General features: G+C 46.8%; 1 protein-coding gene across 1 annotated transcript in view; it reads right to left on the minus strand.

The window, feature by feature from the left end:
* Positions 1–2,528: 2,528 nt before the first annotated feature.
* The window catches only part of pgd (phosphogluconate dehydrogenase), a 31,037-nt gene continuing 20,554 nt past the window's right edge, over positions 2,529–13,011 (minus strand). The window contains exons 8-13 of the mRNA XM_080215369.1: positions 12,016–12,205; positions 8,795–8,925; positions 7,400–7,533; positions 5,978–6,077; positions 4,561–4,683; positions 2,529–2,835 (exon numbers count right to left, since the gene is read on the minus strand). Coding sequence (XP_080071495.1) covers positions 2,716–2,835; positions 4,561–4,683; positions 5,978–6,077; positions 7,400–7,533; positions 8,795–8,925; positions 12,016–12,205 — 798 coding nt within the window. The 3' untranslated portion in view covers positions 2,529–2,715. The remainder of the gene's footprint in view (positions 2,836–4,560; positions 4,684–5,977; positions 6,078–7,399; positions 7,534–8,794; positions 8,926–12,015; positions 12,206–13,011) is intronic.

Below are 13,011 nucleotides of genomic sequence, written 5' to 3' on the forward strand. Positions count from 1 at the left end.
TTGTGTCTGCGTGGGTTTCCTCCAGGTGCTCCAGATTCCTCCCACAGTCTAAAGATGTGTAGGTTAGGTTGATTGGCTATGCTAAAATTTCCTTTAGTGTCCTGAGATGCATAGGTCAGAAGAATTAGTGGGTAAATATATGGGGGTAGGGCCTGGGTGGGATTGTGGTTGGTGCAGACTCGATGGGCCAAATGGTCTCTTTCTGTGCTGCAGACATTCTAAGTCTAAGGAGCAGAATTAAGCCCCATTCAATCATGGCTAATTTTTTTTTCTCATCCCCATTCTCCTGCCTTTTCCCCATAACTCCTGATCCCCCTTATTAATCAAGAACCTATCTTTCTCTGTCTCAAAGACACTCAATAACCTGGCCTTCACAGCCTTCTGCAGCAGAGTTCCACAGATTCACCACTCCCTCTGGCTGAAGAAATTCCTCCTCATCACTGTTTTAAAGGATCGTCCTTTTAGCCCGAGGTTGAGAAATAGTACAGGGAATATACAATTATACACCACCTATCCTCAATAGTATACATGTATTTATGAACACTATCTGGGAGCCACATTAATCTTTTTCTCCCCAAGGCAGGTTTTGTCTCAGGCTCCATTCTCCAGTTCATCAGTGACCTTAGAAAGGTGCTGTGTGGAGGGGAAGGTGGAAGGTCAAACAGACCCCCCTTTCATTGCAGTCACATTGTAACAGGGCCTGTTCCCCACATCTGATAGGTACCAACATTCTGATCTTCACTCAGGTCCCTTGAGAAGGTGTGGAACAGCGGCTCTCACCTCAAGAAGTGACTGCGCCCTTTAATTTCCAGCTTCCCAAAAATTCCTGAAATGCCAATGTTCTCCTCACTTACACGAAGGCGACAGGTCCCCGTTTTCACCACGTTAAATATCCTGCAGCTCTGATCATTCAAACCACTCAATGTAGGGGCCTTAGTGGCTCCAATCTTTACTCGTCTGGTGCACACTTTAATCCCAGAACTCCATCTCCACTTGGCACTCCCCCACTTCCCATCCCCAGCCCATCTCCCCGCCGCCCATCCCCACAGAGGGCATGCCCTCCCACCCATCCCTACAGAGGGTGCTTCCCCCCCTCCACCCCTCACTGGCCTTTCCCCACAGAGTGCACTCCCCCTGGCCCATTCCCTGCAGAAGGCTCCCCCCTCCCCCTGGCCTGTCCCCTGCAGAGGACACCCCCCCCTCCCTCCATGGCCCACCCCCAGCAGAAGGCTCTCCCTCAGCCCGTCCCCAGCAGAGGGTGCTCCCCGCCTCGCCCATCCCTACAGAGGGCACTTCCCCCACCTTCCATCCCCAGACGGCAGCAAATCCACCCTGTCAGCGATGCTCATGAATGAATCAAAATAAAAACTTTCATGCAGTTTGGAGAATTTTATTGATCAGTAAAGGTTACAGAAAAAGCAAAACATCAGATCTAGGACAAGGCACCCTCTTCACCGACACACAGTGACAGCCGTGTGTGACACCTACAAAATGCACTGCAAAAAGGAAATGACTAACACTCCCTTAACAGCACCTTTCATCCCCACACTCTGTTGTCTAGAAGGGCAAAGATGTGCAGTTAGATGGATTAGCCATGGTAAGTGTGTGAGCTTACAGGGAGCCTGGGTAAGATTCTCTGTCAGAGAGTCGCTGCAGATCCGATGGGGTTAATGAGTGGATTCTACGACAAGGGCAGCACACATATGGGGGAGGTGGAAATACTGCTTGTAAGTTTCCCTCTAAAGCCACACCCCAATTTGACCTTTATTTTTAAATATATTTGTTCTTGGGATAAGTGTCCTTAGCAAGGCCAGCATTTATTGTCCATTTCAACTGCCCTCTATTTGGAAATGTATCCGCCGTTCCCTCACTGTCACAGTCAGAATTTTGAAACTCCCTCCCTCACAGCACTGTGGGTGTACCTACACCACATGGACTGCAGCCAGTTCAAGACGGCAGCTCATCACCACCTTCTCGAGGGGCAATTAAGGATGGACAAAACACACTGGCCTTGTCTATGACACTTTTACTCTTAAAATGTTACCTTTGTACAGTTACTGCAGGGAAGCAATAATTAGGTTTTAATTGAAAGCCAACAGTCACAATTTGGACAGATTTTTATTATTCATCAAAACTTTTCAATTAGTCGCAAAGATTTGGATCCTACTGAAAACTCAACAGTAAGTTAATTTCCCAGGCTCTAAATGGGACACAGTAAGAAGTCTCACAACACCAGGTTCAAGTCCAACCAGTTTATTTGATAATAATCCCACAAGCTTTTGGAAACCGTGTTCCTTCGTTAGGTGAGTGGAAGGTTCTGATCAGACAAAGGCATATAAAGACACACACAGTTTACAGAATACTGCGTTCTGTTTACACACACAGTTTACAGAATACTGTAAACTGTGTGTGTCTTTATATGCCTTTCTCTGATCAGAACCTTCCACTCACCTGACGAAGGAACACGGTTTCCGAAAGCTTGCGGGATTATTATCAAATAAACCGGTTGGACTTGAACCTGGTGTTGCGAGACTTCTTACTGTGTTAAGCCCAGTCCAATGCCGGCACCTCTACATCTAAAAGGGACACCGGCACAAGGTAGCAGGGAATTGCCTCAAGTTACAGTGGCCAAAATTACAGTCTCTGTTTGTTTAAAGTATCTACTCTTATGGAATGTTATTTTACCAAAATGTTTTAGTGTTTGCTGTTTGTAGCTCAGGCGTTGTACGAAGAGGAGGAGACATTTCCACCGTGGCCTGTCCAGTTTGTGTGAACGAAAGTCCCCGGATTGCACAGCAACTCATAGGTGTGGGCACCAAAGTAATCCCTCTGCGCCTGGGGGCAAAACAGATTAGATTAATGGACCGCGTGGAGCTAACAAACTCAATCCTCAACCTCTCCCCAACAGGTTAAATCAAACTCCAGATCTAACCCAATCCCCAGCAAAAACACAAGAGTCAAACCCTGGACAGTTTTAGTGTATGAGCTTCTGTTGCCAAGAGGGTGGGGGGAGGGAAACATGCTTTCTCTTTACATAGGAACATAGCAAGTAAGAGCTTGTTGAGCCTGCTCTGCCATTATGATCATGACTGATTATCTAACAAGTCTGATCTCCCCCCCAACCCAGATGCGCTTTAATTCCCTTCACCTCAAGTGCTCTAACTCCTTGAGAACGTTCACTGCTTTGGCTTCAACAATTTTCTGTGGTAGCGAATTCCAGAGACTGAGCACTCTCTGGATGAGGAAATTTCTCCTCATCTCAGTCCTAAATGGTCCATCCTGTATCCTCAGGCTGTGACCCCTGGTTCTGGACTCCCCCGCCATCAGGAACATCCTCCCTCCATCTACCCTGTCAGGTCTTGTTAGAGTTTCTGAATTCTAACATTCTTCTGAACTCCAGTGGATATAATCCTAATCGACTCAATCTCTTCTCATGTGTCCCAGGAATCAATCGGGTAAACATTCTCTGCGCTCCCTCTAGAGTATAAACATCCTTTGTTAGTATCTTGCAGCATCAATGTTTATGATGTGCTGAAATATGAGACACCAATGTAACTAGTGATGGTTTGAGTTCAATGATGTCCCCAAGATGGAGGGGAGGGTCATCAGTCAGGATTTTACCATCGTGTTGCACCTGTTTTTGGATGTGACACAGTCCTAAAGTGGGGCACAAAGCGATTAGCGTGATTGGTGCCGGTTTTTGTGACCGGTGCCATTTTACAACAGTAGGATTTCCAGTGCAGTTGGCCTCTTGCCGGAAATGGGAGAGAGGCGGGTTAATGTACTAAAATAAGCATTTAGATGTCATTAGCGAGGTCAGCGTTCTTTCATCTGGGATCGGTCCCCTTTATGCCCTCGCCGGGGAAGGTTCTCACTGGTGAAGAATAAACATTTTCCCCATGAACGGGGAGCAGTCGACAGGGCCTTGCTGGTGGAGCTGGTGACCCAGGAGGTAAGGGGTCTGCCATTATGATCATGGCTGATTATCTAACTCAAGACCTTGGACAGTGTCAGACTGGCAGTGCCAACCTGGCACCTGGGCAATGCCCACTGGACAGTAACTAATGAGGGGAGGGGCCCGCTGCCACTCTGCAATGATCAGTGGAGGAGGAAGCAGGGAGTCGGCAGGGGCTCCATCTAAGGCCGCTGGCCCCCGCCATTGCTGCTTCAGGCTGCCTGCAGGCAGTAGCAAGAGCCTGACCACTCTGTCAGACCCCTGCTGCTGCTGCTAATGCATATGTGCAGCATCAGAGGCCTGCACGTGCGCACTAGCTCCCAGTGCAGGCTTTCGGGCATGTTAAGCCCTGCCCACAGGCTTCTGCAGCAAGTAACAGACTGGCTCAGAATTTTGCAGCCAGACAGCTAGGAGGGGGACCTGAAAACACACCCAAAAGACGGATCTGAAACTTTCCTAGTTCCACGCCCACCCAAAACAGGCTAAAAATGGTAAAATACCATCCATCAAGCTTTACAGCACGGAAAGAGGCCTTTCAGCCCATTATGTCCATACTACACAAAAAAGGAGGCATTTATAAATATCACAGCCTGTCGTTTCTTTACCTGTATAAGGTTTGCTGGCAGCTTCTCGTGTCTGTAACCGTCATAGAAGGACAGAGCTGTGCTGAAACAAGGCATTGGAATGCCCATCTGTACCCCAGTGCTGACAACACGGCGCCAGGATTCCTGCAGACACAACATTCAGCGTTAATCCAGAAAAATCCAAGCCGCACAACTCAGAGAATTAGTGGAGGACAAGCGAAGGGGTTTGGTGGGCAGAGAAATTTTACAAAAGCAAAATGCTTTCAGATGCTGGAAATACTCAGCAGGTCAGGCAGCAACTGTGGAGAGAGAAACTGAATTAACTGAGAAAACGTTAACCCTATTTCTCTCCCGACAGACACCATCTGAAGGTTTAAGAATTTTGTCCGTATGACATTATTTTAAAGTTGATAAAGTCTATTTATTAGTCACAAGTAGGCTTACATTAACACTGCAATGAAGTTACTGTGAAAATTCCCGAGTTGCCACGCTCCAGCGCCTGTTCGGGTACACCGAGGGAGAATTTAGCCTGGTCAATGCACCTAACCAGCACGTCTTTCGGACTGTGGGAGGAAACCGGAGCACCCGGAGGGAACCCACGCAGATACGGGGAGAATGTGCAGTTTCTGCACTGACAGTGGCCCAAGGCTGGAATCGAACCTGGGACCCTCGTGCTGTAAGGCAGCAGTGATAACCACTGTGCCCGCTGTACCGCCCTTCTGTCAGTTGCGAAAGGAGCCTAAGCCTCACACCAACACTGCTGTGTGAACGCAGCCCAAATCCAAAACCAAACTCAGTCCAAAGCGCTGGAAAAGCAAGACATACTAGAACATTCCAAAGCCTGTTTACACTCACTGACTTTGTGCAAAGGGAAAGTCTTTTCACACTAATGGCTTCCTTTGTTCAAGGGAATTAGTAACACATCAGCAGGTCACAATGAAGTGAGATAGATTTGTCTCAAAATTGTACACCAGTGGATCACTCAGCATTGGCCACAGTGAGAGAGATGCTAGTTTATAGCGAGTACTGTTTCAAAATTGGTTATCACTGCTGCCTCACAGCGCCAGGAACTTGGGTTCAATTTCAGCCTCAGGTGACTGTGTGAAGTTGGCACGTTCTCCCCGTGTCTACGTGGGTTTCTTCTGCGTGCTCCCACAGTTCAAAGATGCGTGGGTTAGGTTGATTGACCATGCTAGATTGTCCCTTCATGTCCCAGGATGTGTAGGTTAGGGGGATTAGGTAGGAGGTAAATATATGGGGACTTAGCATCAGCCTGGATAAGAGTTGGTGCACACTCAATGGGCCCAATAGCCTCCTAAACTGTAGGGATTCTGAGAGATTCTTCTCACTTTTTTATTGCCACAATGTATTTATACAAGTTTAGATTTAAATAATAATTCTATGACATTAAAACTGCTTCAGTTAAGTGTGTAAATACCTGACAATCTTGAACAGCCTTGGTAAAGAAGTCATCTAGAAGCAGGTTCTGCAGTTCAGGATTTGCATCAAAAGCATCTTTAATTTTTCCCAGAAAGACACTGAAGAAAGAGAAACAATTCTTACAGATACTTTCCTGTAACACAGTCTTCCTTTTAAAAACAATGGGCATGCGTGCATGAAAATAGCTGGCAAAGACATCCTGTTCCAGAGGAACCCGAGCTTCAATGCAGTGTCAGATACCCAAAGACAGACGTACAAGATAGGAGCAGGAGGCCATTCGAGCCTCCTCCCCAATTTATCGCGATCATGGCTGATCATCCAACTCAATAGCCTCATCCTGCTTTCTCCCCATAACCTTTGATCCCATTCGCCCCAATACAGCACAATAACTGCAGCAACACTACCTGAAAATTACAGAATCACATACAGGAGTTTGAATTGAGTTGATGCAGGATCGACTGAAATCTACAAATCCCAAATTTCACTTGAAGACATTTACCCTTCCGAAGTTCATGAAGCTCACAACATCCAAATCCCATACTGAAGAAAAGTCTAATCTTTTCCTATTAGATTTGTGAAGAATTCTAATGTTTAAAATTATGTACGATAATCGACAGCAGGTAGTTATGTACAATTTCATTCCTTGGCCCCCACCCATTTGAGAGCTTTTGCTCAGCTGTGGAACTTTACTCAGTAACAGTCCTGCGAAGCCCCTCTGGATCTTTCACTGTGCCAGAGAGTCATAGAGGTTTACAGCATGGAAACAGGCTCTTTGGCCCAACTTGTCCATGCCACCCAGTTTTTAACCACTAAACTAGTCCCAATTGCCTGCATTTGGCCCATATCCTTCTACACCCACCTCACCCATGTAATTGTCTAAACACTTTTTTAAAAAAGACACCATACCCACCTCTGCTACTACCTCTGACAGCTTGTCCCAGACACTCACCACCCTTCTGTATTTCTCCCCTCTCACCTTAAACCAATGCCCTCTAGTTTTAGACTCTCCCACCTTTGGAAAAAGATGTTGAGTATCTAGCTGATCTGTGCCCCTCATTATTTTATATTCCAAGTGTGGCCTTACCAATGTCTTGTACAACTTCAACAAGGCATTCCAACTCCTGTATACAATGATCCGACCAACAAAACCAAGCACGTCCAATGCCTTCATCACCTCTCTGTCCACCTGTGACTCCACTTTCAGGGAGCTATGAACCTGTACTCCGAGATCTCTTTGTTCTATAACTCTCCCCAGTGCCCTACCATTAATTGGTAGATTGAACCACAGCAGGACTTACTCAAAATGCATCACCTCACATTTATCTAAGTTAAACTCCATTTGCTATTTATCAGCCCACTGGCCCAACTGAACAAGATCCCGTTGCAATGGCGCTACATAAATGCAGGTTGCTTTGCTCACCTCCTGATGATACAGCCGCCTCTCCACATCAGGGCAATCCCACCATAATTCAGAGACCAGCTAAACTCTTTAGCTGCTTGTCTCAACAGCATGAATCCCTGGGCGTAGGAGATAATCTTCGAAGCATAGAGAGCCTGTAAACAGGACATAAAGATACTCAGCACTTTAAATATACACACGGACTACACCGTGAGAGCTCGATAAAACTTCCCCTCGCCTGTACAATGACTTATGAAATCGGATTATAGACAAGCAACCTTTACCTGTACTTGGGGCTGTTAAACTGAACAATTCACACAAGAACATCATGTTTAAAAGTTTATTTATTAGTGTCACAAGTAGGCGTACATTAACATTGCAATGAAGTTACTGTGAAAACCCCCTAGTCGCCACATTCTGGCGCCTGTTTGGGTACACTGAGGGAGAATTTAGCACGGTCAATGCTCCCTAATCAACATGTCTTTCAGACTGTGGGAGGAAACCGACAGGGAGAATGTGCAAACTCTACACAGACAGTGACCTGAGTCTCCGGCGCTGTGAGGCAGCCGTGCTAACCTCTGTGCTGCTCATAACAGTAGCATCAAGTTAGACGCAGGGTAGTGATTCATCCCAAAACAGACACACAGACCTTAACTCACACCTTAACTCATTTAAAAGTTAGGTTGCTAGGCAACCCGAATCGATTCCACTTCTGGACTCCAGCACAGCTGTGTGAATTTCCTTGAAGTGAACCCACGGCCATCCTTAAGGAGCTGGTGGTGTAGCGATACTGTAAACGATTGCGAGCCAGCTCTCCTTCAGCCGGTCATCTTGGAGAGCAGGGTTCAGTTCCCCTGCGGGGAGCTTTGAGGTAGAGTGAAGGCTGCTTATGTCAGTGGCTGCTTAGCTCAGATAGTCAGAGCACGGTGCTAACAACAGTGAGGTCATGAGTTCAATCCCCGTGCTGGCCAAATGCAATTGCTTGTGCAGTCCTGGATGATGCACAGTGCCACCAGAGTGAGTTCAATTCCCATATCGGCCTAATTTGTCTATTGGCCTGTGGGTGAGGGCAGATTATTCCATCACATGCCCAACCCTATCCTCATTGGATATCCAGCCCCACCATGGTTACCAGGAAGCTGGGATGATGCCAAGGGCACGGGAATCATCCGGAAAATCCTTCTCAAAGACCAGCTGGTCAAATCGGAATGTGGCCTAAATCTCGACACGGTCAGTAACTGAGCAAACAAACCAGGATGAGTCCACGTATCTCACCACTGTCCCCAAAAACACACCTGGATTCTTACCAAGACTGTGGGGGACGAACTGCCTGCACGTTTCCTCACCTGGTTTTAGCACCAAGATTGTAGATCTGAAACACAGCACACACCACAAACAACTCTTCAATAACCTCACCTTGCGGATATCTTCCAGGAATTTCTTCTTATCCCCAGAGAATTTCTGGTCTTTAGGTCCCGATAGCTTCTTGGCAGCTATCAACCGTTCATCTTTCAGAGAGGACAGGCATCTGGCAAAGACAGCCTCACCTAAACAATAAACCACGCTGGTTACAGACAGTTTGTGGCACAGGAACCCAAGTCAATTAGCTCAAACCTATCCCAGACACAAGACTTCACCCAACTCTCATCAAACCTCATCAGTGTATTCTTGTTCCTCCCTCCCTCAGGCACCTATTGAGCTTCCCTCTATTTCCCCGGCACATCTCCACTGAACCTTTCCCCCCTTGTAATTGTCATTTCTGCTCTGGGACAAAGCTTCCAACTGTTCAACCTATCCATCCCTCTCAGCATTTTTATAAACTTCTATCAGGTCGCCCCCCCCCTCAGCCTCCATCTTTCCAGGAACAGCAATCCCAGTCTATTCAATCTCTCCTCACTGCTAACACCCTCCGTACCAGGCAACATCCTGGTAAACCTTGCTCTGTTGTCCCTCGTGGAATCCGGAACCTTCCCTGGATTCCAGATTCTCAGCACTCCCTGGGTAGAGGTTTCATCCAAGTTCCCTATTGGATTTATTAATGCCCGTGCTATATTTGGGAGGTCTTGGGGCACAGTGGGTGGCCTCCTGCCTCTGATCCAAGCTTCAGGTTCAAATCCAGCTTCAGGACTTGATGGGACATCACAACACATGGATTTATAACATGGTCAAACAGCAGCCTGTAAATCCTTCCAAAATGCCCAATGGCAAAGCACCGCAGTTCTTTATGGAGCCATCCAATGGAGGTCCTTGGCCAGGAGGATTTTATATTTATGACTCCTAGTTTTTGAGCCCCCTACAATTGGGATCATCTTTACATCTACCGCATTGTACACTTTCATATCAAAAACCTTCATCAGGTCACCTCTCAACCTTGTCTTATCTACAGAAATGTCTATCAGCCTTTCAGCTTTGCTGTCAACCTTGTAAATCTTTTTACAAATTTCCCATTTTTCTCTATCCTTTTTTTCAAATAAACACTGAGACCAGAACTCTCTTGTGTGCTCTAACCAAGATTCAGGGCAGGTTTTCCCCCCCATTTCAATTCTCTCTCCAAATGAACGCTGGCAGTGTTGTTAGTTTTTGTGATGTGTGTATTGTTTTCCATTCTCTACTCCATTTCACTCTTCTTTCCCCCTCTAAGATGTTGGGTGGCCCAGTGGTTAGCACTGCTGCCTCACAGCGCCAGGGACCCGGGTTTGATTCCCAGCTTCAGGTCACCGTCCGTGTGGAGTTTGCACTTTCACCCCCACGTCTGCCTGGCTTTCCCCCGATTTCCTCCCACAGTTCAAAAGAAGAGAGAGTTAGATGGATTGGCCGCGCTAAATTGCCCTTTAGTGTCAAGGGGACTAGCAGGGTAAATGCGTGGGATTACGGGGTAGGGTCTGGGGATTGTTGCCAGTGCAAGTTCAATGGGCTGAATGATCTCCTACAGCACTGTAGGGATTCTATGAGGATGAGAGTTAATCCTACTGGCTGTGCTTATTAGCTCAAACCTTCACGTCTCTAGGTTAGAAAGATGTGGGTTTCAGCTTCTCATCACAATGTGTGCTGTTCAGAGAGTATCACTACACTGCCAAAGATGCCTTTTCTCAGATGTGACATTAAACTGAGACCCTCCTCAGCTGGAAGTAAAGATTCCTTCATGCAGAACGCACTTTACAAACTTCCGGACTTAACACTGTCTTCATCAGCTTCAGGCAATGAATTCTCTCCTCCATCTGTTTTTGAATCCCAATGCCCCCCCCACACAAGGCCAGCTGTTACTTGTTCTTAAGTTTTATTTTCAGAATCCGGACCTTTGCTCTGTTAACACATTCTGCCTTTTTACCTTTATACCACCATCAGCACCTCCTTTGGTCTTTAACACTAACACTTCCTTTGCCTTGTGTCTGTGACAGATTTGCCCAATCTCTCCTCGTCTATTTCCCCTGACCTTGTACTTTCTCCAGTTCAAACCCAGCACATTTCTCCCTCTCTTTAGCCCTGAAGACTCACGCCTACTCAAAACGTTAACTCTGCTTCTCGGTCTTTCGGGTCGAACCAAGTAAACAAACTTAAATTACATTCGGACAAAGAAAAAGGGGGCAGCTCCCCAAAAGGAGGGGGAACGGCCCGAACAGAAACAAAAAGTACTAAGGAAACTTAAGACACGTCAAATCAAAGGTTTGTTTCTCCCAACCTCCTGTCCAAGATTCATCCAGCAAATCAACATCAGTAAAAACTATCAGGTCATTTATCACAGTATTGCTTGTGGGAGCTTGCTGTGCACAAACTGGCTGCCACATTTCCGCCATTATAACAGCGGCTGTGACTCAAATAGTTTTCATTGTTGTAAAGCACTTTGGGATGCTGAGACAGTGAAAGGTGCTATATAAATGCAAACTGTGTGAGGAAGTGGAAAAGGAACAATAAAAATTAAGACACTATTAATCTCGCCCAAATGTCCACACACACTTTCCAGAGGTCCCCGGAGAGACACTGGTTGATCTTGCTCCCTCCTACAAGACTGGAGCTTCTCACCTCTCCTTCACTCAGAGGCTCTGCTCGGTCCAGGGATCAAACATGGGATCTTGCTGACCTGTACGGGCAGGTCGTAGAATCCCTAGTGCTGTGCAGGAGGCCATTTTAAAGTTTTATTAGTGCCACCGGTAGGCTTACATTAACACTGCAATGCAGTTAGTGTGAAAATCCCCTAGTCACCACACTCTGGTCCCTACTCGGTTACACAGAGAGAGTTTAGCACGGCCAATGCACCCTAACCAGCACGTCTTTCAGACTGTGGGAGGAAACCGGAGCACCTGGAGGAAACCCATGCAGACATGAGAAGAACATGCAGACTCTGGACAGACAGTTGACCCAAGCTGGGAATCGAACCCAGGTCCCTGGTGCTGTGAAGCAGCAGTGCTAACCATTGTGCCACTGTGCCATCAAGTCTGCACCGACCCTGACCCAGGATTACCCTGTGACCCCATGTATTTATCCCTCTAACCTGTATAGAGGTCGGGGCAGGTTGTCAGTGTTCGGTTTCCAGGTTACACAAACTTCACCCTAAACTAGGCGACCATCAGTAGGTGGTGACCAACAGGTGTAGTTACAGATACCACGACTTAGCAGCACTCAAACCAACACTTCCTTACCAATGAGTGTAACCGGCACCCCAAATTCGAGTGAAGAGATAGCAGTCCATTTCCCGGTGCCCTTTTGCCCAGCGGAGTCTTTGATCTGGGGCAGCAGGGTACACCCGTTGGAAGCCCGGAATTTCAGGATATTTGCCGTGATTTCAATCAGGAATGAATCGAGCTCCGTCTTGTTCCATTCCTCAAATGCCTGAGGGGGGGGAATAAAACAACAGACCAATTTCTTCCCCCCTTTTTATTGATAACCAGCCACACAAACGACGACAATCGGCATTCGCCACCAACTTAATTCTACATCTCAAAAATACCAGTAAAAATTAAAGAATTTTAAGCTACCATTGTTCATTAAAACTCGAAACAAAGAAATCATAAAATCCTTACAGTGCAGGAGGCCATTCAGCCCATCGAAGCTGCACCGACAACAATCTCACCCAGGCCCTATCCCCCTAACCCCACATATTTACCCCATGATCCCTCTAACATACGCACCCCAGGACTCTAAGGGGCAATTTAGCATGGCCAATCAACCCAACCCGCACTCCTTTGGGCTGAGAGCGCAAACTGGAGCGCCTGGAGGAAACCCACGCAGACACAGGGAGAACGTGCAAACTCCACACAGACAGTGACCCAGAACCGAACAGAGTTTTTGGAACTGTGAGGCAGCAATGCTCACCACTGTGCCACCCTGTCACCCAGATAATGGAAAACAAAATAACAAATAATATTATTCAGAACACTGGACACGCAAGAAGAAATTGAGATTTTCCATTCAAACTAAGGGGAGATGGTGGCAGAGTGTCACTGAACTCAATCCAAAACGGCCAGGCTAATACTCTGGGACACATGGGTTCAAATCCCACGACAGCAACTGATGGAATTTAAATTCAATTAATAAAAATCTGGAATTGAAAACTAGTCTCAATAATGGTGAGCACTAAATTAGCATTTAGACCAAGAGAAATCAATGTTTCAGATCCTGGGGGTGCCTGGATTACG

Source organism: Carcharhinus amblyrhynchos, chromosome 30, assembly GCF_965287045.1.
Source record: "Carcharhinus amblyrhynchos chromosome 30, sCarAmb.v2.hapA, whole genome shotgun sequence".
In the NCBI taxonomy this organism is placed as follows: Eukaryota; Metazoa; Chordata; class Chondrichthyes; order Carcharhiniformes; family Carcharhinidae; genus Carcharhinus; species Carcharhinus amblyrhynchos.